The sequence below is a fragment of the Populus euphratica genome, unplaced genomic scaffold, assembly GCF_000495115.2.
Source record: "Populus euphratica unplaced genomic scaffold, PopEup_1.0 scaffold356.1, whole genome shotgun sequence".
Classification (NCBI taxonomy): Eukaryota; Viridiplantae; Streptophyta; class Magnoliopsida; order Malpighiales; family Salicaceae; genus Populus; species Populus euphratica.
Genome location: NW_011500247.1, coordinates 80,351 through 106,729, shown reverse-complemented (window position 1 = coordinate 106,729; position 26,379 = coordinate 80,351). Strand labels below are relative to the sequence as shown.

Below are 26,379 nucleotides of genomic sequence, written 5' to 3'. Positions count from 1 at the left end.
TCCTTTCATTTATGTGATAGGGCTGCATTTAAAATGGACATTTACCACAAATTAAAGTTATCTTATATTATTAGATATATTATTATAAAACATGTTTTGGTTAAGGAGTTATTGATACTTCAAGTGCAAAATGATGATATAAAACCATGATAAAAATGCACTTTTAAGTACTAATCATTAACTAAATTGATTTATTTTTTTTAAATTAACTTTTTTTTCTTAATTATATCATTTAATATAATATTTGATTAAGAATTATATTTCATGATTTATTTTAATTTATTTTTTATTAGATTATCCCGACTCATGAGTTGGAAATAATGTTTAATGGGCTCACCCAAGTTGATTTGGCTTATTTTCTTAATAATTTATTTTAATTTATTTTTTATAGATTTATTTTAGTCTCATGATTAAAATCATGTATTTGGCAAGTTAATGTGAGTTAAATCGAGTTGTTTTTTTTTTGTTTTTTTATATAAAGTTATCTCAATCTCATAATCTAGATCACGAATTTGGTGGATTTAGTTGAATTATTTTTTAATCTTATCTTTTAACATTGAACTAATTAAAAATTAAACTTTGTAATTTATTTATATTGTTTTTTATAGAGTTATCTTGATTTTATTACTCAGATCGCAAGTTTAATATATTAGTTCATGTCATTTTTTTAGATTCATTATTTTATTTTATTTTTTAATTTATTTCTTCAAGTTAATCAAGAATATATGTTGATTTATTATCTTTATAATTTATTTTAATTTTTTTTATAAGATAATTATAGTATTATAATCTAGATAGCGGACTTTGCATATTAACTCAAAATAATTTAACTATTATTATTTTAATATTAAAAAAATTTAAGATGAAGTTTTTTAATTAAATTATGTTTTTATATATAATTCAGATTGTTTTTTTAACACACAAAATCAATTGCATATCAATTGCATAGTATCATGTCAATCTGCACACAAGTTAAATATTTTTCCACTAGAAAATAATTATTACCAACGTCTAAGAAAAAAATACATTAATTTTATTTTATCAGACCCCCAGTGGTAGCACGGTATTTAAAAGAGTCATGCATATTTTATAATTATTTATTTGAAAGGATTGAAATTCAAGTACTATATTTCAACGCTATCTTTGCTGGATTGAAATTCTAAAGATGCCCATATAAACAAACAAAGGGGAAAGCAGATCAAGCATCAAATGCAAATTATAATTTAAAGAATCCCTTTTGAGATGGAGCTAGATAGACATCTTCTAAACACAAGCCAGATCCAATTGAATCATTACTAAACCCAAATTCCCTGATTTAGCCTTCGTTTTCTGTTTGGGTACTTGGAAACCAGAGCAAAAGAGATGCTTTTACTTCAACCTGCAATCTTATATATACTAAATGCTCAAAAAAACCAAAATTCTTTTATCTATAAAATGAGTTACTCAAGTAAAAAAATTTCAGCTTTCTTTCATTTTCTAGCATTTTCTCAGCTACCAAACAAGAACCCATTTTCATTTTAATCTTCTAAAACCATAAGAGGAGCTCTTGTTCTATCTATGGGAGAACAAAGTGAACAATTATCAACAAACGTCAACATTCCGCATGAACATTTCTAAATATATAATACTTTGTTAGAGCAAATGCCCATGTATACACTCCTCATTTATGATCATTCAGGGGGGGGAACCTTACTTGGAAGTTTTTATAAAAATTATTTTTTAAAGTATTTTTTATTTATAAATATATTAAAATAATATCTTTCAAGTTTTTTAAAAAATAATTCAACCACTCTGCACACTGAAAAACTCAAACAACTGATTCTCTCTGGTTAAGGACAAGTAAAGCCAACCGTGTATAGGAGTTGGACTTGGAACTTTATCTAGGGCAAAACTTCCCTTCTTTATTACGAGAAATTTATATACCTTCTTGGATGCGTGTATTCATCATTCAGTTTGATAACGGAACACAGGTCACATCCTTTCTTTTAAGGGCAAAAAATGATAGGCTTCCCTCATATAGGACCCGGAGCAAATTTCTAATCGCATGTTCTGGAATTTAAGAGAAAACACTGCACTTGTCTCCCAAAAGTAGATGCATCTCATAATTTATCAAAGCAGCACCAAAAGTGTAGGTGTATTATTTCACCAATAAAGAAGTCTACACTAATCAACATCCATACAGCACTTAGTATCCAGTGACAGCATAATCTCAGGTGACACTATACGCAGTTCTTATAGATTCTCTAGGTTCGTTCTTTCTCTGATTCCGATCCAATTTGAAAGCATCATATATGGCTTCAACTTGGCCAGCCATAATATTACTATTGTGGTGGCTAGATTGCAGAGAAGGGCACCTTAATATCTCGTGTAGCGACAGATCAGATTTCATTTCTGTGGCAGTTTGTGTCTTTTGGGTACTTGATCTAATTTGCGAGCCACTGAACTTGGCCGAAACAGTTTTCCTTGGTCTACTCTCACTCTGGATCTGCAGATCAGATAAAACCGATAGAAGTTTGCAAAGATAAACAAAGAACGTCATGTTTTCATGTCTTCGCACTACAGCATCAATTAAATGAAGACCACGATAAAGAAATTGAGTTTATCACCAAGTTGGATTATAGCAGCTTTGAATGATAAAACTAGTTCTACTCACGTTTCAGATAAACAGAAGAACCACCTTTCTGTTCTTACATTACATAAGGATCAAAATGGTAAAATTCAAACAAATAACTTCAAAAAAAATGAAGCAAATTATGATAAACTTTCTGCTTATTTAAAGCTTTGCAACTTCTAAAGCTTACCAAATTTGAAGAATCCTCTGGCATTGAGATTGCACTCCTGCTACTGCTGTCATCTCTTTCAAAGACAAAAGAACGAACCATGCTTGATCCATGCTTCCGGGAAGATGGCAGAGAACTTTTTGACCCCCGCCCTAGAAAAGATGACTGCAATATTTGCCAAAGGAAGTTGTTGTCGGTGGAATTCACAAGAAAAAAAAATGACTCAATTAACATTGATTTGGTCAAATTTGCAAAATTCAATGAGGAGTAGGGTGCTAGGGTTCTTCTGTAAATAAGATGCGCCATTGACAGCATAGACAACAAGACATCAATCGTGACAAAAAAGCAAACCATTTACCTTTGATGACATATTCCTATTTCCTGTTATGGATCGCATATGAGAATAGGCTGCAAAATAATTACAGTGAGTACAATATCAGAACCATAAAGTAAAACTGAAACTCAGTTGCATGGAAGCAATGAGTCAACAATTTAGATGACGTGACAGATCATAGCAACAACCAAGACTCAATCCCAAATTAATTGGGGTCAGCTATATGGATCCTTATATGCCATTCCACACGATCATAAACCAAATCTGTCTCGATACCAAGAGATTATATGATATATAAATGATCATGCATAAAAATATATACGATCATACATGTTATCTTTGCTTTCTTTCTTGTGTCATGCACACCATTCAGCTTCTTTATAAGACCAAAGATTTCTTTGGATTCTTCAGCCTCTGCTGGTGACAAGAATGTAGCCTGATCTTCCTGTTTCAAACCATGACCAGTCACCATCTTGCAATTGAAACCATAATATTCAAAAGAAAATCATAAAATCACAAAAAACCTATGGGCCAGAAGATCTGTATCAGCATAGGACTTGCTAATTGGAAGAATATATATAACCACAACTCTTGAGAGAACATGATGATAGATCTGCTAAAAACTCACTGCTTTATAAGAAAGTTGCTCCTTAACAATCCTCGTTTCTGTTTCCTCATCATCAGATGATATATATAAGTCATCCTTATCCGTGAACATTTGAGAAATCATTTCCTTCGCTTTCTTTAAGTTCATCCGGACAACATTTCTTGTAACTTCTACAGCCTCATCTAGAAGCTCTTCTTCATCTTCTTTGCCTTCGTATTCTTTCTCTTCAAGCAAAGTCGTTTCCCTTTGTTTAGAACCACATTTCAGTCTCCGCAACAGATTTTCTGTTCCATCAGCATCCTGTTTCTCAAGCCACTTTTGATGAAGCTGATTGCGAATTTCATTATCAAATGGCTTTTCTTTGTAACCAGTTTCTATCATATCATTAAGTTCCTCAGAGTCCAAGTCATCCTCATCTTCCTCAGAATCTCCAAATCGCATTAGATCATGATCACTGTCATCTTCTACTTCAGCTTCTTCATCAATATAAGCTTTCATAGGATCACCTTTAGGAGATAAAGATAGATCAGCCAACCCGTGTGGGATTGGATTGATGTTCTCCTTATCATTGTCCTCTTCTTCAGAACTAGTTAACAGAAAACACAACAATTTCACTTTTAGAAGATAATCTTCACAAGGTAAGCTACATAGTTCCAGATTTCAGTCACTTTCCAGTCAAAAATAGAAAGGAATGCACCTGCATCAGGACAAATGAAAATAGAATGTACAGATTGTTTGAAGTGCTAGACACAAGGAGTGATTTCTGGGGACATGCATTGGTAGATAAAAACATTTGCACGCTCACTTTTAGCAATCAAACTCTAGAAGTGTGCTCATGATCAGCTTTGATGATAAGATGCTTGCAACGGCAAAGGAAGCAAGATTTTAGGACTTACAACTCATCAGGAGGAGCAGAATCGAGCTTCAAGTTCATTGCAAGTAAGGACGGTGCTTGAATTCCCTCCATGGGACTGCTGGGTGGATCATCTGAAATCTCATCTTTGGAGGTGCTTTTTTGGGAATCAAAATGCAGATCCTAAAACATGCATATTAAAAACTATTACATACAGGAATTCCATTTAAAGAGTGGCAATCACAAAACTAAAATGTGATGGAAACCTGAGTATCATCAACAGGAGCTCGAAATGTTTGTTTTGACTCTCCATCTAAATCCTGCAATTCAACAGATTTAATAGACTTGTATGTACAAACAAGTTAAAAAAGCTAAAAATTGAGAAGACATGCTCCTTCCAACCAGCGACAATTACATTCATCCAGTAAATGTGACGTCTTTAACTCACCATCAGGGAAGCCATAGTTTTAGGACTGTGATTTGCTGTCCTCTTAGATACTTCAACACTCAAGGAATCTAAACTGTTCTCCTCGTCAAAAGTATCCGCATTCGTTTCACTGTCTGCTCTTGCAACCTTTTGAACTTGTATATCCTCAATAAGATCATTTTCAAATCCACACTCCAGTACAACTTCTCTTGAAAAAGCATCATCCGATTCATTAAAAGAACTTGTGTTTACAAAAACCAATCTGCCACCCATGAAAGTAGCAAAATAAATAGAATAATTGATTAAATAAGACATTGATTAAGAAAAACCACAGAGAGTCAAAACCAAGAGAACATAACTCACTTCTTTGAAACCTCACGCTTCCTTAGCCTAATCTTCTCTAAGACAGAAGATACGGGCTTTTGAACAATTGGGACTGGTTTAAATGACGCTTCTCTAGTTTCTAAACACGATGAATACACAGATAAAGAGTTTATAAAGCATCCAGATAGTAACTAATATTCAGGAAACAGCAAGACTTGCATAATTTAATACAATCCAATTTCTACCTCTCAACAATTTCTGAGATTCGATAATGAGCTCCTTATGTCTCTCTCTTCTTTCCTGTTTAATTGAAATCAACTTTATAAATAATCCATCGAAGAAAACTAGGGAAAAATTCATTACTGGTACAGCCACACAAAAAATACACATACCTTCGCTTCCCTTCTTTTGTTGGTGTGAACCGAAAACTGCTCATCTCTATAGCCATCATCTCCACTTTTTGATCTCTTCTTCTTCTTCTTCTTCTCTTTCTGCTCCTCAAAACCATCAAAATCAGGTAGTTTCTTATCCAAATCCTCCTCGGTCCTAAAATCCCCAATCTCCTCTTCCATTCCTTGTCCATTGAATTCCTCATACACGGAATCAAATTCCAGAGCTCTCTTAACATCAGCTACACTATCCTCGTTTCCCGAGCCACTAAAATCAGTATCCAAATTGTTTCCCTCCTCGAGATTTTCCAGATCACGAGGTTCAGATCTCAAAATCGGTTCGCTGAAATCTTCCCCGGTCTGCTCTTCTGCGTCTAGGGTCTCAAGATCGGGGGAGTCTGTTGGTTGTATGGAAGGTGAAGGTGATGGTGATGGTGGAGTGTCGTTTGGAGGATTGAGGAGGGGATCTTGAGAGATTTTGACGGTATTGGTGGCTTTTTTGAGACGTTTGAATTTTCTTTGAGGGAGAGGAGAGGATGGCTGTTCGGTATCTGAGAATGGGAGGAGTTCTTCTTCGCTGTCCATTCTCTGTTCAAAGATTTGCCAACGGAGGAGAGCTAGGGTTTTAGTTTTGCCAGTTGAAATGGAGGGTGGGTTCTTTTTGTCAAGGATATCAGGATCTCATTTGGGCGGCAAATGTTTCAAAACAATTAGGATTTCCTGATTTTGAACCGCCAAAATTAGCGAGCGGGGATCATGTAAACTGTCGCCTTCTCTATTTAATATTTATATCGACTATTTATTATTTTTTTACTGTAAATAATTTGTTTTAAAAAAACAAAAGTTACTGTAAAGATCCTATATTTTTTTTATTGTGAAAGATTCAAAAACAAAAGTTACGTCTTCTAACGAGGACTTTTTCTGTGGTACTCTCTCTTGCGTTTATTTATGTTTCATATTTTACTAGACAATTTTCATCAACATGGAGATTGATTGCTAGGAGTGAACGAAGAATTTGATTTTTTTAAAAATAGTTATTAAAAGAAAAAAATAGTTTATTTTCAATTAAAAGAACATTAAATTAACTCTTAGAATTGTCTGTATAAATATACAATTAAAAAAAGCACTCTAGAACCACGGGCTTTTTAAAACTCTTCTGTCTTGTTTTTTCTCTTGCCATATCGTTTTGTTTCTTCCTAAGAGAGTTGCTTTGTTGTATTTTACGAATCACCCGTGCTCGCGAGAGGGAGAAGACATCATCGCCATCAAATTGCAGGCACTGAAAAATAGACAATAAATCATTTCAGGCCCTTTTTAGGAGGGCAATCTTTATTAATTAATACGTGGAAGAGATAACTTTTATGACAACAGTGATCAGGAAAAATTATTTATAAGGTTTTTTATTTTTTTGTCAGCGCAGGAAAATAAATTCAAGAAAAAATAAATTCTTGAAAAGTAAATTATTTTTTGATATTTGGTAGTGTTATAAAAAATAAACTGGAAAACATTTTCCAGTGTTTAGTTATGTTATGGAAAATGAACTGAAAAATAATTTATCAATATTTTATTTTTCTCAAATTTATTAAAATAATAAAGAACAAATCTTATAAATTGAATAATAATGAAATTAAAAAAAATAATTTCATAAATTATCTCAAATAAAATAAATAATAATCAAAATAATAAAGATCAAATCTAAAAAAAAGATGAAGAAATTAAAATAATAATAATTAACATTTCATAAAGTATTTCAAATAAAATAAGTAATAATCAAAAGAATGAGGACTAAATTTGATAGATAAAAAAATTTAATAAAAAAACAATAGGAGAAAAGCAAATAACAATTATAAAAATGAGGACCAAAAGTTAATATAATAATTAAATTTTAATAAATGAAATTAAAAAATAAATATTCAAAACAAAATATATATAGCAATCAAATGTTTGAGGATCAAATTTGATATAAACAGCAAATAATGGCATTTCTAAATTTTTCACAACTTCCAAAAAGTGTTTTCCGCCCAAATTTTTCAGGAAAACACTTTCCTGAAAACCAAGCCAAATTTTTCTTTGACTTAAAAGTATTTTTCGTTTACCAACTTTCCTAACAGCAAATAAACACAAGAAAGTTTAGAAAGTGTTTTCCCGGAAACCACTTTTCGGAAAACAAACACAGCTAAAAAGAAAAATATTTTCCTAAAAACCAAGCCAAATTTTTCTTTAACTGAAAAATATTTTTCGTTAATCAAAAAGTGTTTTCCGTTGACTGAAAAGTGTTTTTCGTTGACCAAAAAGTGTTTTCGTTGACTGGAAAGTGTTTTTCATTGACCGAAAAATATTTTCCATTGACCAACTTTTTTAATAGCAAACAAATACAGGAAAGTTTGGAAAATAGTTTCCCAGAAACTATTTTTCAAGAAACAAACATGGCCTAAGTCATTTCTACAAGATTAAAAGATCAGTGAGGTCCATTTTATTTTTTAACTAGTCAATCAATTCAATTTCTTATTTTCTTTAATATCATTTTATTCTCTATTATCTAAAATAGCATTCTAAACAAGAATTCTATATTGTTATGCATCTCACAAGATAACTTATTAAACTGAGATTAGTTTATTTAATTTCTGACTCTTTTTTCTATAAATTCATCTTAATAAAAGCTAAATGTTATGGGAAAATCACTATAGATCAATGAAGTTTTTACTTTGAATTGTAATGGTAGTTTCACTTTCAACTTTCTTGTCATTTCGTGAGAAGTTTCATTGATTTTTTTTTCTTTTCCTAACAAATAAATGATGTTGTGCCATTAAAAAAATATATGTAAAGCTTTTTGATGATAAAATCTAGTCATTTGTTATATCTCTAAATGTGCAGTTTTTGGAAAATAGTTTCCCAGAAACTATTTTTCAAGAAACAAACATGGCCTAAGTCATTTCTACAAGATTAAAAGATCAGTGAGGTCCGTTTTATTTTTTAACTAGTCAATCAATTCAATTTCTTATTTTCTTTAATATCATTTTATTCTCTATTATCTAAAATAGCATTCTAAACAAGAATTCTATATTGTTATGCATCTCACAAGATAACTTATTAAACTGAGATTAGTTTATTTAATTTCTGACTCTTTTTTCTATAAATTCATCTTAATAAAAGCTAAATGTTATGGGAAAATCACTATAGATCAATGAAGTTTTTACTTTGAATTGTAATGGTAGTTTCACTTTCAACTTTCTTGTCATTTCGTGAGAAGTTTCATTGATTTTTTTTTCTTTTCCTAACAAATAAATGATGTCTGTGCCATTAAAAAAATATATGTGAAGCTTTTTTATGATAAAATCTAGTCATTTGTCATATCTCTAAATGTGCAGTCATGCCTTCTTCTATATGGTGTAGTGCATATAAACAGATAATAGATGAATTATTATTAATGATAGGTTGTTTATATTTTTTTCTTCTCCTAACAACTAAGTGTACAATTATTATTTTTGCTTGTTATCTATTAAATTAGGCATGGTTGTCCAATTCAAGTGCTAAACTTGATAACAATGCAAGGCCCGTATCCTAGGGTTTGCCAGACTCATGTCTGGGTTAAAAAATATAAATTTTTTAAAAAATATAGTTAAATTGCAAAAATAAACCTTGCCTTATTCAATTATGATTTTTTTTTTATGCAATTCAACTTAACTGCAAATTTTTTTTTATCTGTGCAACTTATTTTATAAAATTATTATATCCATAGAGGAAAGAATGAAAAAAAATGTTAATTTCTAAGTAATTTATTCAAGGTCTTCAAAAATAAACTCTTTTTTTTTACATGCATCTTGAATGAATAATATTAATTTTATATTTCAATCCAGGAGCATGCTTTTTTAAATTGGAAATGTTACATGATTTGGCTGTGAACGTTTGTTATAAGAAGAAGAGTTCATTCTACATTATAATTATTAGTATATATAAAAAATTTAAATACATGATTATAAGAGAAAATTTTAGAACTTTTGAATTGCTATATTTTTGAAGTTTTGAATTGCTATATTATGTTGCAGGAAAAAAAATTCTATAAATATGAAGGATTTATTGTCATTTTAACTATTTTAATTTGTGTAATTTTATACATGATTTCTCCACTAAAATTAAAGATCAATAAAAAATAATTGAAGGGAATTTCAAGTATATGTGTGGTCAATGTTCCAAAAAAAATAAAATATATATATATATATATATAGAAAAAATAAAAATATATTCAATTAGAAAAACAAAAACAAAAACACAAAATAAATATATTTTAAAATAATTATAAATAAAGTATATCAAACTGAAGAAGGTTGAATCATTCCAGATCTAAATATTATAGGTATGATATGATAGCTAAACCAAAACATCTTAGATTTGATAAGAAATTGAGTAAAAATTTAAAAATTAACCCATTTAGTTAGGCTAACAATACCATTAAAATATTCTTTACACTTTTAATATTTTTTTCATATATTTTTAAAAAATTAATATCAATATACTGATCACTGTTAAAACACAACAAGAAAACGAAAGTTAACACACAATTCTCGAATAGAAAAAGTTAAAATATGATTAAAATTGAGAATGAGAATTTCATTATTTCAACTACATTTAATTTGGCTTCCACCCCTTATTTTTTCATCTACTGTAGGAATTTATAAAGCCTATCATCTTAGAAATGCAAATGAAAAGAGAGAAGAGGAACTATAGAAATATCACAACTGCAGAATCTAATAAAAAAATCAATAACAAAACAAAGGTCTAGATGTATAAATTTATATTAAAAAGTAAATAATTAAAGATACACGAACAATTTAATATTTAAGAAAATATTTTAGAAAGCATTTAAAAAATCAAATTCTTTTGAAAAATATAAAAATAAAATAAGAACATACCGGCCAATGATTTCTACGAAACTTTAATTTTTATTTTCTAAAATTGAACTTTTTATAACCGCAACAGGTAAGCATTGACGGATGCTTTCCACGTTCACTGTTGCGGGAATAGGATATACTACAACGGTAAGACAATCAAGCCTAGGTCACATCTGGCATCCCTCGTCTTTGAAAATCTTTGTTCACTTTAAATTAATATTTTTTAAAATCATTTTGTTATACTAATGTTATAAAATGAAATAAATTTTTTTACTGGAGAACACAATCCCCAGGTCAAGAACTATTGACAGTTCCTGAGAGGGGCTTTCAACTGGGTGTTTTCAATCAAGGCGTTTTCCACCCGACTATTCTCGACTTGGTAGTTCTCAAATCAGGCATTCTCAGAACGAGCAATCCCAATCTCATAGTTCTCCACCCATGCACTCTCGACCTGTACTTTCTCAACCAGGTAGTTTTTGACCTGAGTATTCTCAACCCAAGCATTCTCAACCTAATCGAGAATGCACGGATCGAGAACTACCAGGTTGCGCCTTGGTTGAGGATGACTGGGCCAAGAACTACCAGGTCTAGAATAGATTAAGAACTACCAGGTTGAGCCATGTCTTGATAAACAACTCCTAAACTTGCAAGCATAAACCAGTCAGCATTTCTGCAGCTTCCTCAGATGAGACCCAATCTTACATGCCATACCCATGCAAAAATATGTCACTAACCTCACCATAACCATAATCTTCCATCCTCGCAAAAGGAAAATACACATAAGATACAAGATATTGCAACAAAAGGGACCAAATGCATATCTCAAAAGAGAGATTTAACAGTTTGAAAAATGGTGCTACAAAGCTGCCCCTAGCCAGGTGATCAGCTCAGTTATAACTATTGGCAATATTCAAGGAAAAAAAAAGCTTAAGGCAACTGGGGGCGCAGCCAGAGATGGAGCTGTTTGTTTAAATAACCTGTAAATGTTACAACCAAGAAAGAATACTGCTGAAACATGGGGGCACAGCCGGAGGTGGAGCTGTTTGTTTAAATAAGCAGTAAATGTTACAACCATGAAAGAATACTGATGAAACATATCACATATCAAAGTTCCACATACTCTCAGCACTTAATTTTGGCATTTTTGACTCCTCAGCCAAATTGACGGATGCAGAAAACTGGGATAAAGAAGGGCCAAGATTAGAATATCATTTTTGAGTTAAAATCACATAAAATAGAGAAGATTTTGGAATCCTAGAAATGCTTAAAGAGGCTTATCCAAACAGGTCAAAGCACACGACAACCACCAGATAAAATTAAGCAGCTCACAAGCATCCAAATAGCTGAAAGTAGCAACCACCCATTTTGTGATATCACCAGCAATCCCAGACATGTATTGCTTCAAGCCATAAAAAGTACAGGTAATTTATTGAAAACTCTAGAGTCATTGATTCAGAATTCTCTTTAAAAGAACATCAACATGCCACTGCCTTTTCATGATTGAAAAATGGAAGCAAAATATAAATATTATGCTTTCCACAAACAGAACATTGTCAGTTATAATTCAATTGAAAACCTAGAAAAAACAAACATGCTTGTGTTGCAGAATCAATAAGATGCATCTAGGAATTATAAAATGGAGATACAACATGCAAACCAAGCTAGAAACACAATTCCTATCAATGAACCGATACCTTTAAGATCCAAAACTATAACCATGTCCAGTTTAATGGAGGATCAAATTCTTAAAGCACACAATAGATTGCTAAATTTATGCTCAATTCCAAGATGAGGCTCATACAAGTTACTATCAATTAGAATGAGAACCTACAGGAATTTCAACTGGTGCTTTTTTCAACTTCTACTTCTTGATTTTACTTATTGATTTAGAAACCAAATTCCAGCAACTAGCCAATAAGCATATTAATTCAAGAGATTACCTTGAAGTTCCCATTCAGCTTTGAATTCGTTGACCACTCCAAGCCCAGATTCTTGCTTGACGTTTGATACGTAGCCTTGAGCACATCATCACCATAGACCTTCTGAGATACTGCAAAATCCCACGAATTCTTTGCCAAGTCATAACACGGCTCAAATGTCATCAGCCCACGATGCACATAAGTATACTTCAACTTGCAATTCTCCGTCCCGACCATATAATTAGCAGATATTTTGTTCGCTGAATCAATCACAAGAGTCCCGTCCAAAATAGTACGTTTATCCCCTCTGCTATGAATGTATGTCAGATTCAAGGGCTTGTCCACAACCTTAACAGCATTCATAAACTGAAACCTAAAATCCTGCACCACAAAACCAGTTGAAAATCAAGTCAATGTCAATTACAAAATCTTACTGAAAAAAATTCTAGCTTTTCTTAATTTAACAGCTACAGGGGATAAAAAACATGTTACTAATCAGTAGCTGAAACCCTAGATTTTTAAAAATGAATCCCTTATTTTAGAGATTCAAAAACCCTAATCCCTAAGAAGTTAATTTTGTTAGGAAGCCAAACTCGCAGTCAATTGATACGAAATCAAAGTCAGCAAAGCAAGTTCAAACTACCTGCCCAGTCGAAAACCCTAGTTACCTACAAAATTGTCAGCCACCAAACAGACCTTATGCGATTAAGAAAGCAGAGCAATGGAGTTTGTGGAGGAGTTACCTTTTTGGGAACGTTGTAGTCTACTATGAAGAAGCCAGGTTTCTCGACAGCTAGAGACAAGCCGTTTAAGCTAGGGCCATTGACGAAGGTGGCGTCGGTTACAGAAGCCCGAAGCCTAACATCGCCGGTGTTGAAGGCGACAGTAGCAGCGCCGGTGCTTTTGTCATTTTCGTACCTGCCCTTCAACGACGCTTTCATTTCGTGAAAAACGAGAACACAAGGCTAGAGGATTATCAGTGCCAGCAATATTAATCGGTGGTTGGTAAGTGTTATGCACACAAGGTTATATTTATACGCGGGATTGTTTTAGAGAGTATTATGACCAAGGTTTATTAAAGAGTTTGTAGGTTATTTTTTTAAAATATTAATGTATCAAAATTATTTAAAATTATTAAAAAAATTAGTTAAAAATAAAAAAATATTCAATTTTTTTAAAAATATTAATGTATCAAAATTATTTAAAATTATTAAAAAAATTAATTAAAAATAAAAAAATATTCAATTTTTTCAAAAATATTTTTAAAATATAAAAATAGACAGACTGTTAGTTCCTTTATTAATCAATCATTTTTTAAATATATATATTTTTAAATTTATTTATAACTTAATCCTTTCTATCAATTATTTTTCCTATTTTTTTAAATATAAAAATAAAAAATAAATAAGATAAAAAGATAGATGAAAAGGTATTAATAAATGAAAAAAGATAGATGAAAAACAAGCATTTCATAAAACAAAATATTGTTCAATGCTTCATCTTAAAACCAAGCGAGTTTTTAGCGGCTTTATAATAATGAAATCAACCATCAAAAGATATTAGTTGCTGGTTTGGTTGAAAAAATATTAAAATAATATTTTTTTAAAATTTATATTTAATATTAAAATATTAAAATAATATGAAAATATTAAAAAAATAATTTGAAGTAAATAAAGAATAATTTTTTTTAATTTTTTAAAATATTTTTAAAATATAAAAATAAATGGAATCAAATACCACAAAAAACCAATGCATTAACTATTATATAATACAATTGTTATTCATTAAAAACTCATGCACATGGGCATTCAGTACGAGTAGCATCACTTAGCCAAACACGAACACGTAATAGGAAAAAGGTCACCATGGAGTAAAAAAACAAATGAAAGATAAATAGAGGTCTAAATTGTAATCAACTCGCCAGTACCGTCTAGCCAGTAGCGATGGCAGGATGCGTGGTTGCGGGCTTCTGCGACCCCGACAGTACTCGCCCTTTCTAAAGCCCGCAGTCCGTCCGGGTGCATTCAACAAAATCGAGACAACATCTGTGTGAACTATTGCAATAAACAAGAGGATAATAATTCAAATGAAGCGCGAAAGAAAAGTTCAAGTTGAAGGCTAGAAAAGCAATAAACAAGAGGATAGCTAGACCGAAAGTAATAATTCAAATCGAGGAAATCTATTAAATAACCCTTAAAATGCCCTCAAAAAACAATAAATTTATAAAAATAAATTACATACAAGGATAAATCAAATACAGCAATCTAGTTGGCGCCAAAAACGTATTGGGCGGGCGCCCCATTTCTTCCTCCCCCCTCTCCCTATCTATCAATCGCGCAGTACCTAACTCTTACCCTCAGTGCAGATCCCTCACTTTTCGAGCTAGCCCAAACTCTTGAATCTCAGGTAAATTCCTTTTCTTTTCCATGTTTACTTTACAATAATTTTGATTAAGCAGTGAAGTAGGGCTAGACCTGAATCTTCGGTTGAGCTAGATCTACGATTTCTGTAGCTCAGGTTGCCGAGCTAGAGCTACGATCGACGAGTCGGCGACTAGACTGAATCCGTGTTCGAATCTCAGGTAAATTCCCAACTCATGCTTATTCATGCATTTTATACCTTAATTGATGGATCCAAGCATTCTTCTACTCTAACAGAAATTCTGTGCCGTAATTCCTATTCCTTTCTCTTTCTTACAAGATATCCTCTAAATTCCAAGTTTGTGCCTGCGAGTTGCAAGATGACAGTATTTTATTTGTGGTGTATCAATGCATTGCTTATGTTAGCATGCTTTCTTAACATGAAAAGTTTGTCTTGCTATAGGGCTTTGCATTCTAGGCTCTAGGATAGCAGTGAGGAAAGAACAATTTCAGGTGAATTGGATGATGTTAACTTTGGTAGTATGACACTGAAGCAAATTAAGGAGAGATGCAAAGCAAAGAAAAGGAAACCTGGAATGTTCAGGGATATGTCATCATTCAAAGCTACAACATCTTCCTGAAAGGCTCCTTTCAAACTGGAAGGTGTGCACCATCCATAGCACATGCATCTGTTGATTTTTCTCTTATATTACCCTGAATTTGATCAGACAGTGCTTACATTTTCAGGCAATTTCTACAGCATCTCAGAAAAAACTGTGCAAGGCTATGGAGTCTAGTGACATAGATGATGAAGATTATTACAGTAAGTGAATAAGATATCATGTTCAGATTTATGGACCATGCATTTTCTTTTCCTGGAGCTGATAAAAAAAAAAATAGCTTCAGTTTTCATATGGGTGAGCCCCGCTCACCCAAACTCCCCCATATTTAAAATAATTTTGCTGGGTTGTTGATGATTGCAGAGTATGCTATGAAATTATGCTGCAGGAATTTGAATGAAAATAAGATTGGTAGGCTTGGAAGAGCCTATCAGAACCGGATATTTGATCTCACTATTAGCCCTGAGCGGATCATCAGGAAACTGAAGAGTGAGTAATATGGTTCCCATTATAAAGACATTCTTAAGGTTCCTCATCCTTCTCGAACTATACCATGTTTTGCCACTGGGAGCACCTCTGTCCAAAGTTGTTCAGAGAGTGCCATTTCATTATCACAGATGCAAGCGCGTGATATTGAATCTATTACAACTAAACTTGAAAAAGAGGTGAACTCCATGAAGGGCATTGTTCAAGAAACATGGCAGTCCAAGGTCTATCCTGCTATGCCCTTGAAATACAGGGCAGATAAGGTATGTTAAGATACAAGATTGAGGTAGTTTGGCTGTACATCCAACCTATGGCAATCCTTAATTTTTCCTTGCTCAGAAGAATAATTGAAATATAAATTTAAAACTGCCGCTTCTTATGTTATATTTTGGATGCTATCAGTAAAATGCAAACAATCAAGTAGAAAGGCATAATGTTAGAGAATGATATAAATTATGTTTTGGGACCTCAACTTAAAAACTGAAGCTATTGAGTTGAGATAGTTATTTAATATGATATCAAAGCTTGGATGATCCAGTGGTCAAGAATTTGAATTTCACTATCTCTATTTATTTTATAAAAATTAAAAATAAAGTAATGTAGTCATATACAAGTTTTAAGCTTAAAATGCTTTTAGTTGAATGGATATGTTAAAGAATAATATAAATTATATATTGAAACTTCACCTAAAAGTTTAAACTATTAGGATGGTTCTTCGACGGATAACACACTGAAGAGGCCTTTAGAAACCAAATGAACTTGTGTTCTCTTGTCTTTTTCCAAGTTCATTTTTTTTTTAATTTGAGAAATTAAGGCTAATTATCTTAATCACATAACATCAGCATGACTACGAGGTGGATTTGGAGTTTTTATTAACTTCCCCCAACTCCATCCATTCCTGCATTGCAATATTTGTTCTTGCATCTTGATGAAGTTCTCTGCCACAATGCCCATATTTCTGAGTTCTGAACTCACTGTAACACTTTATACTTGCGTGATACTTTTCCATTCACTCAGTGGATTGCTTCCATGTTTAGACCAACAAATTATACAGTCACACTATGCTCTCTCTATTCTTTTAATCAGATTTTTTGCCTTGTCCATTTTTCATAAAGGTGTTTTGGCTAAACTAAGAAGGATGATTTTGAGTTCTGACAAACACTTCAGCGCTAACAGTTTAGCCCCCTTTGGGAGGCTGCTCAAGGACTCAACCTTTGTATTCAACCTATTTTAGATAAAACCACACAGTTGACTTGATGTCATCTGTGTTTTTTGTCCTTGCAGTCCTGGCACATCCTTGTTAGCATGTGAAATTGATTAGAGTTTGGTGAAACCGATTTCTTTTCACTATCATTGGAAGCTCAATTTTTTTATGGTAAAATACAAATTGTGCGGAATGTTAATAACAACGATGTTTTCTTACATGTTTTTGGTTGCTTTTCTTTGCATTTGGCTTTATGGCTGCAGGTATGTACAGTATGCTATAGCGTAAATTCTATTGATTTGGCAGGTGAATTCAAAATGCAACTAGAGTGGAAGAAATTAAGTGCAAGAAGATGGCTTGCCATCCTGGCAAGGGATTGCAACTGATTTTGTAAAATCATGGTTTGTTTCTTGTCATACACTTGTTTCAGTGCATGCGTTTGAAAAACTTACACCAGTCATATACTTAATTATCATGTGAGATATTTGCTGATATTTTATTTGATTGATCTCAGAAATTGACTGACAAAGCTTCTGCAACTTTTCTGGGAATGCTGTCCACAAGGAGAAGAGAAAGATAGTTTTTGCTGATGAGGCTGGCGGAAAGCTTTGTGATGTCAAAGCTTTCGAGAATGACAGGGCTTCTTTTGCAGGGTCTAGTAGTGACAAACAGGTAAATTTCGATTAAATAAAGGATGAAGCTTTTATCCATTGTACCTTAAATCTTTCCATTTTCTTTTCACTTTTCGAGAGCAATTCTTTTAGATATTTGTCTTTCCATTTTCTTTTCACTTTTCGAGAGTAATTCTTTTAGATATTTGAGTGGCTATTTGATGCTTTCTAGAACAACAAAATGAATGTATAGAATAGTTTTGGCACGTGTAAATCTAGGGTAAGGTGTGTCTGAGATCAGGAGTGAAGCTACCATAACACAGATGAATTCAGCTAGAAAGCAGACTGGTGCTCGCTTGAAAGCTAGTTTACTGATCACTGAGAACTAGAGAATAGGATTAACTTTGTTTATACTTTTCTTACCTCTTTACTTGAGATTGAAGCATGTTGTAACAACAATCTTGTGTTCTTGTCCCAAGCCAATGAACAAATGTTTATTTGTGCTTGGAATTTCCAATGATGTTAGCCTTATGTCAAGACGACAGAGAATCCCAGTTTTCGGCCTGCATATTCTCTTTTATTCATTAAAAGATGCTTAGCTGGTTCTCATCCCTCCTACCATGATTAGAATTAATCCTCTTTTTTTTTTTGCCATTAATTATTATCGCCCAAGCAATTGATCTCTTCTGTACATCGCATCAACATTTTATACATCAAGTAAATAATATACCACAATAAAATATTTTTTGTGGGTTGTAGACTGCATAACCAATCAACCACAAAAAAAAAAAAAATACTAACAAGATATCTTAATATTAATATACAAAAGATTTTATTTTCTTAATTATACACAAGAATATTTTTAAAATCCTTTTATGTCTGTTTAAGTATATTTTTTTGGGTTTTTACCCAGGATATCTCCCAGTCTATTTGGCTCAAGACTTAATTACCTTTCGGCTGGAAGCGTGAAGGTGAAAACTCTCTTAACAAGTGTATTTTCGGGAGATCAAACTTGTGTTCTCATCTTTTCAAAGGTAGAGGCTGCTTTTACCACCTCAAAAAGACATCATTTATTATACATCCTAAATGGAAGAAATTATAATAATAAGAAAGATGGTAGCATGTTTTCATATAGGAAAAAAATAGCATAATTCATAGAGGAGAAAGAGCATACAGTTAATTTGCGAAGTGCGTTCATTATTGTAACTTCATTTCTCACGCTCACTATCAAGTGGGAAAAAGAAATCATTTGCAAACAAATATAACATCGAGCTACCTATTAATTAAAAAAAATAAATGTAATGAAAAAGAGGATCATGTTGCTCACCCATTTCTTCTATCTTAATTTCTGATAGAAGCTCTCTTCTTTACAGGAGAATCACAGAAAATGATCTCCCAAACCTCTGAGAATGCCTGCACGATAACTCCATGATACTGTCTCGAATTCAAGGACAAAAAACACTGCAAAAGTTCCTCTAAATCCTGGGCCTCAAATATTTGCCTTTCTAATATCATCTCCAACATAGACCTCTTAAAGTCCTGGTGTGGGTTTTGCGATTTCTTCACCACTGCCATGCTCTCCTTCACTCTCCCATCAACCTTGCGTGATATCACCCGCTTCAAAACGGATGATCTCACAGGTGAAGGAATCTCTGGAGACGTCACAGTCTTTGATCTTTTCCACTTGTTCAATGAAACTTGGTGTCCAAGCTTTTTAATTTTCTTTAAATTACTCTCTTTCTTGTTCCCTATAGGATTATTAAACGCTTCATGGTATTCTGGTTGCCTGGCTATAGTATCCAATGAATGGCTGAATTCACAAGAAGAATCATAGGAGAAACTTCTTGAAGAACAAAGTAGGGTTTCATTTTCTTCACCAGCAACATCAGTACTGCTAAAGCACCCACTAGTATCAACAGACAAGACACCTGTCTTGACCTTGTTTTTCTTGATATTAATTTCTCTGTTTTTGTTTTTTCCAGTTACCATGAAGGGTGACATGTCCCCACTCTCATCAGAGAATGAGAAGGGCACGTTTAGGTGAGGTTTGGCTTGCCACCTGGCTTCTTTCTTGCACGCAAAATCTGGCGATTCAATGCTCCAATCTGACATGCAGCAGCGCGGGCACGATCTTGATTGGCATTTGCAGCCAATGGAAATGGTCTTCCTTGACACTTGGCATTTGTGATAAGGTGTTGATGGTGGTGGTGCTGGGAGGTTACAAGGGTAATTGATGTCAAGTGCTTTAGGGTTGAAAGGAGAGAGCCTGTGGATAGCTGGGGTTGGAGCTTCGGGACAAGAAGGATCTTTGGATCTACAGAGTTGGAATGAGGTGATAACACGAGAGAGCTTATGCTTGAGACGATTGGGCATCTTGTGGAAGTTCATGACCATGAGAACGTCTGTAGTTCTGAGACAACGTGCTAAGGCTTAGCTATAAGAGGTTGGATATATAATGGAAAGAGGCCGGCATTCAAGATGAAAGACAACAGCTTGTACCCACTGGGTTTCAAAAGTATTAATTTAAAGGATCTGCACGCCTGGTTAGAATGACCAAATCCAAGTGATGATGTATGGTTATTGCCTGAAAGCTACATGGAATTCCAGAGTGACCGTATACTTCAAGTATATTAGACTTGGGTTTTGCGAGAAAACAATCTCTCTCTAATCGTGGTTAATTAGTGTGTTGGATCAGTAATTCTTAAGCATCAAAATGAAGGCTGTGAATAATTTTCATGATGATTTCTATGTTTATGCAAAATGAGAGAGCACACTCCTAATATATTATCTAATAGGTTTTTTTTTTTTTTTTTAACAGGTAGAACCATGACTAATATAGATCAATTCCATATATTAATAATTTTCAATGCAACCTGTAAGCATGTTTACTAGCCGGTGGTGCCTGATTATTGTTTTACAGTAGAGAAAACGGAGACATGATTTGTTGAAAAAAATAGAGACATGGCTGGAATAAACCGCCATCATTTTCAGAGATGCCTCCTATTATCTTCCATGGATCTCGAAGACAAGATAGAAAGTTTTAGGAAATGTCACTGAGAGATACGTGAAAGAAGCAATCGAGACCATGCTTGTTGCTCAGGGCCAAAAAACTGTTCAGAAAATAGTTTTACGATGCTTGACATCTTGACTTTTTGGTAGCAATATGTATTTGCATCATGGCCTGGCCATATAGCTCTCTCGAGTCTGCTAATCCTGCTCTTGTTTTCTATTGTTGAGATAATATTGCGAAGGACAAGGGTTGTATCCAGCCGTAGTTATCTTGACTCATTCCCACTCAGACCCAAACTCGAAAAAGAAATAGCAGGCAGGTCCCCCAAACATTTTTCAATTACTCTTACGTTCTACTTACCAAGTTTGTATGTCTTTTTCAGTACTGGAGCCCTTGCTGAGATGGCCAAAAAAAAAAACAAAAAAAACGCTACAATCTACTCGAGGACCTTGCAATTTGCAGTCAGGTAGTTCACCCATCTGATGAACACCTGGACAAGAATGCACAAGCTACAATACAAAAATAAAATAAAATAAAACGAAGGAAGTTTTCTGCCTCAGTTCATGCACACGCGTTTTGGATCTTTGACCCCATCACTAAGCAAGAAACCAGGAAAAAATCCATCTCACTAGGAGCAAGGTAACTGTATTAGCTGGAGTGTGAAGATGGTTCGCAGAATGTAAGCCAATTGAACCCAAATAACAATTATATATATTAACCTCATTTTTAAGAATATATGAACTGCAAAATAGGTTCAAGAGGTGACCCAAGTTCTATAGATAGATCAAACCAGCTGTCAACCTTCTTCTTCTTCTTCTTGTTTTTTTTTTTTGGACAATGATATTGGAAAGCTGTTTACACTAAAAAAAAAACCTTATTTTTGGTGTAGATCCAATCGTGAATCAAGGATTGAAGCCTGCGGGTTCTGAGCCAGACTGAGTTGGATCTCTTGATCTAATTGTTGACATTATGGATACTGGGATCCCAATTTTTGGATTAGAAACTCTTATTTTCATGAATCCAATCTGGATGTGCTCTAGCTTTATTGAGTCTAAGTGACAAACCTTTATTTTAAAAGCTTTAGAGTCTATCATCTTAGGAAAAATCATCATCATCATTATAAATCCTAATTATCTCTTTGAAGTTGGAGAAACGAGACAATCAAAGTGTTTGGATTAGATCAAACCAGCTGGACAAGAGTTTTAGATTTGTTAGCAAAGAATCTAAATTACATTAGAGGTTCAATGCATGGATGTTTTATCATTTGTAATCCTTCATGATCTCTTTTATATCCATATTTAATGCATTTTTTGTTATATATATATAAAATGTATTTTCTTGGTAGTTGTCACAAAAGTGTACTTCGAAAGTTGAAGGATTGATTAAGAAACTGAAAAAAAAAAATGATGGAATTAAGTTCAATCTATCAAGTCCCCTCATTAAAGCTAAAACAATTAACTATTAATGTATATATCTTATTTCAAAGGTATTTTAGAGGATATAAAATATTTTTTATTTTAAATAAAATTATTGCTGTATTAAAAATTTAATATAACTTTAACGAAACAAATAGGACTTAACCATAGTTCTGTAAATTTTTAATATATTTTTTATATTTTTGACTTTTATTATATTTTTAATATGTTGATATTAAAAATAAATTTTAAAGAATAAAAAAAAAATATTTTAATGTATTTTAAAATAAAAAATACACTTTAAAAAATAATTTTGGATATAGAGGGACATCATGTTGTGCAAATGATTGTGTTTGTTTGAAGAAACTGTTTCCAATCTAATCTTTGTGTGTCTGCACGGTTCAATCAAATTATGATTAGCTTGAAAAAACATACGAAGTTATATTTTTTTCAAGTTCAAGTTAAACACACTGTATTACCGCGTCAACACATTCAACATGAACTATAAAACCTTTTTCGCCTCTTGTAGTGGTGTGATCCCTAGAAATTTGCCGGGTTGCTTTTGCCTCAACATTTTTGTTCGCTGAAAATGCATGCTTCTTTGTGGATTGCAAATTTCTTGTAATGTTAGATAGTATTTAAAGGTTGACGAAGGTGAAGTTCAATTTCATTTTTTCTTCGAGGGGGAAACACCCACCGAAATCCTACAGATGCTTACTTCGTTGTCATGGAGATTAGAATCTGACAGCGCAATTTCATTGTCTTGATACATGTACGGAAAAATAGTATTCAAGTGTCCATAAATGATGATTATGATGAAAAACAGAGATAGATCATCACTCTATCGTCCAGGACCTCCATGTTCGTTTCAGCCATATCAATTCTCTCAAAAGCAGGCGCAGCAGGGTAGGCAAATGCCCCCGTCCGATCTGCGCCATCTGCAATTCCACTTCACGGGCCAATATCGAGTGTCGATATGATAACTTATGATCGCCAATTTAGTTTGAGACATAAGACCGAAGCAAACAGGTCGAGAATCTAGCAAGAAGTGGGGTTTTGGTTGGCTAAATGAGATGGGGGCAAGTTGAAACTAGTCCAATGGCAAGGTGCCCTCTGCTCCCCAAATTTAGCAATTATTGAAGAGACCCCTGAAATCGTGCACCCACGATTGCTACGCGCAAGGAACACCCCAGACAGGAAAAGGAAAAAGAAAAGGACGCAGTCTTTCATCTCCCTCTCGTTGATTGCCCGGCATTTCAATCAAGATTTAGATTCATTTCCTACTCTCCCTATCCTATTGGGTTGCTCTCTTGGATTCAATCAAAGTGAAAAAGGTGTTTTCCTGGAATTCTATGAGGAAGTTGTGTCCTAATTATGACAGGGAACATGCACTTGACACCGTCTTGGAGGTGCCTATACCTGAAGAGATGTTCACAAAAATGGGCAACAGTTCAGCTTCTCGTTGGCAAAACATGCGCGCATTGATGAGAGCTCAAGCTGCTGCTGATAAATCAACCCATCTCCAATCTAAATCAGACAGTGAATTTATAGCATTGCTTAAGCTTGTTGGCTCTCCTCTTATCCCTTTTCAGGTGAACCCTGACCAGCCTCTCACTCGTCCTCTTAAAGATTGTAACATTGTATGTATGACTCTTTCATTTTCCTCTTCAAGTTTTTCTTCCTTTCTTTTCTTTTTGGTTAAATCTCAAAATGGAAGGAACATAATTCATTGCTGGACTTCATGTAATTTGAGAGATTATCTGAAAATCTTGGTGTGCTAGAATGGTGAGCATGCTTCGTTGTTTTGAAAACATTCCCTGCAAAGGTTAAGGTACCACTCAGCATTTTCAAAATTGAGAATCAATGGCAATTTCAGCATGTTATTAACTCACCTATACGCCTGCTATGGCCATAAGGATATACACTTAATTACTTCACATTTCATTTCTGATATGGAAAGAAAGGAAACAATGAAAAGGGAAACATTAACCCTCCAAAACTACAACTTTTCATTCTACTTTTTATTGATTAGCTAGGGTGAAGAGAACGCAGCTCGATGCCTTCAACTGGACCTGGAAATGTTACTTGTGATTAACAATGCATAGATAGTTTACTAACGGTGACTTGTTTCGTGAACAGGAAGCCTCTACCGCGAAATACATAGTACAACAATATATAGCAGCAATTGGAGGATCGTTGGCACTGAATTCAGTGAAAAGCATGTATGCAGTAGGGCAGGTGAAGATGGCTGCATCAGAAATGCACCAAGGTGATGACAGTGTGCACCCAGGAGGAAAGTCCGAGGTTGGAGGGTTTGTGCTATGGCAAAAAAACCCTGATTTATGGTACCTAGAACTAGTTGTTTCGGGTTACAAGGTCAGTGCAGGCAGTGATGGCAAGGTTGCTTGGAACCAATCCTCGTCTCAGGCTTCTCATGCTAAGAGAGGTCCTCCAAGACCCTTGCGGCGGTTCTTCCAGGTATAACCTTTTCTGAATGTGTATCTTCTAGTGACCAAATAATCGCTGTATGTAATCTAAGACTATTGATTCCGTATCTTTTGGGAATGTCAAGATGATTGAAGATGGTTTTCTTTGTGATGCCAATAGGGATTGGATCCAAGGTGCACCGCCAACTTGTTCTTAGAAGCAGCATGCGTTGCAGAGAAGGCAGTGAACAATGAAGACTGCTTTGTACTCAAGCTCGAGACCGATTCAAACACCCTTAAAGCTCAAAGTTCATCCAATACAGAAATCGTACACCATACAATATGGGGCTACTTCAGCCAAAGAACAGGACTGCTTGTCAAATTCGAGGACACGAAACTAGTGAAGATGAAACCAATTAAAGGAAATGATAATGTGTTTTGGGAGACAAGTATAGAGTCAGTGATCGGAGATTACAGATACATTGAAGGCATCAATATAGCACATAGTGGAAAGACCATCGCAACACTTTACAGATATGGAGCATCACATAATCATAAGAGGAAAATAGAGGAAACATGGATGATTGAAGAAGTTGATTTTAACATATGTGGGTTGTCGATGGATTGCTTTTTACCCCCTGCTGATCTTAAGAGAGAACAAGAAGGTGGAGAGCTGTGACCATATTACAATTTATTTGAGTTACGGGAACAAAAATGTAACTCAAAAGGAAAATCCATGTATATATAGGTGAGTTGGAAGCTGGGAAGTTTTCTTATAAAGGGTATGAATGTAGGAAGTGAGAAATATTTTTTTCTTTAAATATACAGAACCATTCATTGAAAAAAGAATAGGACCCAACAAATTTATCTCTGAAATATCTTTTTCATTCCATCAAATTAAAGAAACAGGTTAATTTTCTTGTAAAATACATCTAGAATAAATTTTTGAATCTACATGTTTAGACGCATCCATTCTACATCTAAATTGAATGGAACCAACCCAACAAGTAATTCGTTCAGAATGTGATAAAACATGAGATGGTATCTGGTAAATATAATGATTTAAGGATAAGTGGATGCCTTGTCTCAAAGAAAGAGTGAAGTGAAAGCCCATTGGAAGCGTTTTGCTTGATTAGGATCTCAAGTTCTCTACTTCCATGCATAACAGCAACCTCGTACAAATACGGTATTTGGTAGCAACTTGCAAGGGCTTTTATGTTGCAAAATTGCTCTAACAATTAGTTCAGCAAACAATCTACATTAGGAGGACTTCTTCTTCTTCTTCTTCTTCATTAGTGGAGAAACTATCTATTTCGGGTAGTGCTACACTTCAATTGCCGACCAAACCCCACCACTAGCCCTCTCCCAGGCCAGACCCCTTGTCGAGCAATTATAACAGAATCCGGCAAGGGCTTTACCTCCAGCATTATATGATCCCCGAACCTCCTGATCTTAAGCGTTGCCAAGAACAACTTCAGCCCAGGGATCTTATCAATGACTACAGAGTCAAAAGTAGAACAAACGATGGAAATAAGTGGGCTTCAGTGATGTTTTTTTCAACCACCCGGACCCTCCTCGTCAGCATCCCTGGCTACAAAAACTGGCGGGAGCGAGGGACCTGAACATAATTAACGATATCACCCCCTCCATGATTAAAAAGAGGGCACCAAAACAAGTAAAAACACGATTGATCTTAGAGAAAATGTAACCGATTTCCAGCTTTGC

At 33.8% G+C, this 26,379-nt stretch overlaps 4 protein-coding genes and 1 long non-coding RNA gene across 7 annotated transcripts; 2 read left to right on the top strand and 3 right to left on the bottom strand.

Annotated features, from left to right (window-relative positions):
* Positions 1-2,075: 2,075 nt before the first annotated feature.
* On the bottom strand, positions 2,076-6,447 carry LOC105112675 (DNA ligase-like protein). 2 transcript variants are annotated; one of them, XM_011008448.1, is made up of 12 exons: positions 5,718-6,447; positions 5,571-5,625; positions 5,365-5,464; positions 5,023-5,263; positions 4,841-4,894; positions 4,618-4,757; positions 4,188-4,307; positions 3,743-3,923; positions 3,445-3,559; positions 3,139-3,188; positions 2,802-2,945; positions 2,076-2,485 (listed from the first exon to the last, which is right to left on the bottom strand). In XM_011008448.1, exons 1-12 carry the CDS (start codon positions 6,297-6,299, stop codon positions 2,210-2,212), a joined length of 2,058 nt encoding a protein of 685 aa, XP_011006750.1. In that variant the 5' UTR covers positions 6,300-6,447; the 3' UTR covers positions 2,076-2,209. The 2 variants fall into 2 exon arrangements, with proteins under 2 accessions (XP_011006750.1, XP_011006749.1); XM_011008447.1 differs by having other exon boundaries at positions 3,743-4,307.
* A 4,954-nt stretch (positions 6,448-11,401) lies between these two features.
* Positions 11,402-13,567, bottom strand: LOC105112674 (outer envelope pore protein 24A, chloroplastic). The gene is made up of 3 exons (XM_011008446.1): positions 13,266-13,567; positions 12,544-12,903; positions 11,402-11,781 (listed from the first exon to the last, which is right to left on the bottom strand). The coding sequence occupies exons 1-3, from the start codon at positions 13,461-13,463 to the stop codon at positions 11,701-11,703; spliced, it is 639 nt and encodes a 212-aa protein (XP_011006748.1). The 5' UTR covers positions 13,464-13,567; the 3' UTR covers positions 11,402-11,700.
* Positions 13,568-14,662: 1,095 nt separating this feature from the next.
* On the top strand, positions 14,663-18,368 carry LOC105112673 (uncharacterized). The gene is made up of 8 exons (XR_839807.1): positions 14,663-14,928; positions 15,035-15,103; positions 15,346-15,545; positions 15,630-15,705; positions 15,866-16,251; positions 17,456-17,593; positions 17,707-17,864; positions 18,006-18,368. It is a non-coding gene; the product is annotated as an uncharacterized LOC105112673 (long non-coding RNA).
* A 776-nt stretch (positions 18,369-19,144) lies between these two features.
* LOC105112684 (transcription repressor OFP7-like) lies at positions 19,145-20,778 on the bottom strand. Its single transcript, XM_011008459.1, has one exon. It carries the CDS (start codon positions 20,195-20,197, stop codon positions 19,145-19,147), a length of 1,053 nt encoding a protein of 350 aa, XP_011006761.1. The 5' UTR covers positions 20,198-20,778.
* A 1,902-nt stretch (positions 20,779-22,680) lies between these two features.
* On the top strand, positions 22,681-25,494 carry LOC105112672 (DUF620 family protein (DUF620)). Of its 2 annotated transcripts, none has more exons than XM_011008445.1 (3): positions 22,681-23,820; positions 24,368-24,706; positions 24,836-25,494. In XM_011008445.1, the coding sequence occupies exons 1-3, from the start codon at positions 23,581-23,583 to the stop codon at positions 25,331-25,333; spliced, it is 1,077 nt and encodes a 358-aa protein (XP_011006747.1). In that variant the 5' UTR covers positions 22,681-23,580; the 3' UTR covers positions 25,334-25,494. The 2 variants fall into 2 exon arrangements, with proteins under 2 accessions (XP_011006747.1, XP_011006746.1); XM_011008444.1 differs by having other exon boundaries at positions 22,681-23,868.
* Positions 25,495-26,379: the final 885 nt, after the last annotated feature.

Excerpts from the sequence above, each read along its gene's own strand:
- LOC105112675 (XM_011008447.1), bottom strand. The coding sequence starts at position 6,299 with ATGGACAGCGAAGAAGAACTCCTCCCATTCTCAGATACCGAACAGCCA. Across the intron at positions 5,626-5,717 it reads ACAAAAGAAGGGAAGCGAAG|GAAAGAAGAGAGAGACATAA; the intron begins GTATGTGTATTT and ends TCAATTAAACAG. Across the intron at positions 5,264-5,364 it reads AAGCGTGAGGTTTCAAAGAA|ATTGGTTTTTGTAAACACAA; the intron begins GTGAGTTATGTT and ends CATGGGTGGCAG.
- LOC105112672 (XM_011008444.1), top strand. The coding sequence starts at position 23,581 with ATGAGGAAGTTGTGTCCTAATTATGACAGGGAACATGCACTTGACACC. Across the intron at positions 23,869-24,367 it reads CTCTTAAAGATTGTAACATT|GAAGCCTCTACCGCGAAATA; the intron begins GTATGTATGACT and ends TTTCGTGAACAG. Across the intron at positions 24,707-24,835 it reads CCTTGCGGCGGTTCTTCCAG|GGATTGGATCCAAGGTGCAC; the intron begins GTATAACCTTTT and ends TGATGCCAATAG.
- LOC105112684 (XM_011008459.1), bottom strand. The coding sequence starts at position 20,197 with ATGGTCATGAACTTCCACAAGATGCCCAATCGTCTCAAGCATAAGCTC.
- LOC105112674 (XM_011008446.1), bottom strand. The coding sequence starts at position 13,463 with ATGAAAGCGTCGTTGAAGGGCAGGTACGAAAATGACAAAAGCACCGGC. Across the intron at positions 12,904-13,265 it reads ACTACAACGTTCCCAAAAAG|GATTTTAGGTTTCAGTTTAT; the intron begins GTAACTCCTCCA and ends TTTGTGGTGCAG. Across the intron at positions 11,782-12,543 it reads AGCTGAATGGGAACTTCAAG|TTTTCTGCATCCGTCAATTT; the intron begins GTAATCTCTTGA and ends TCTTTATCCCAG.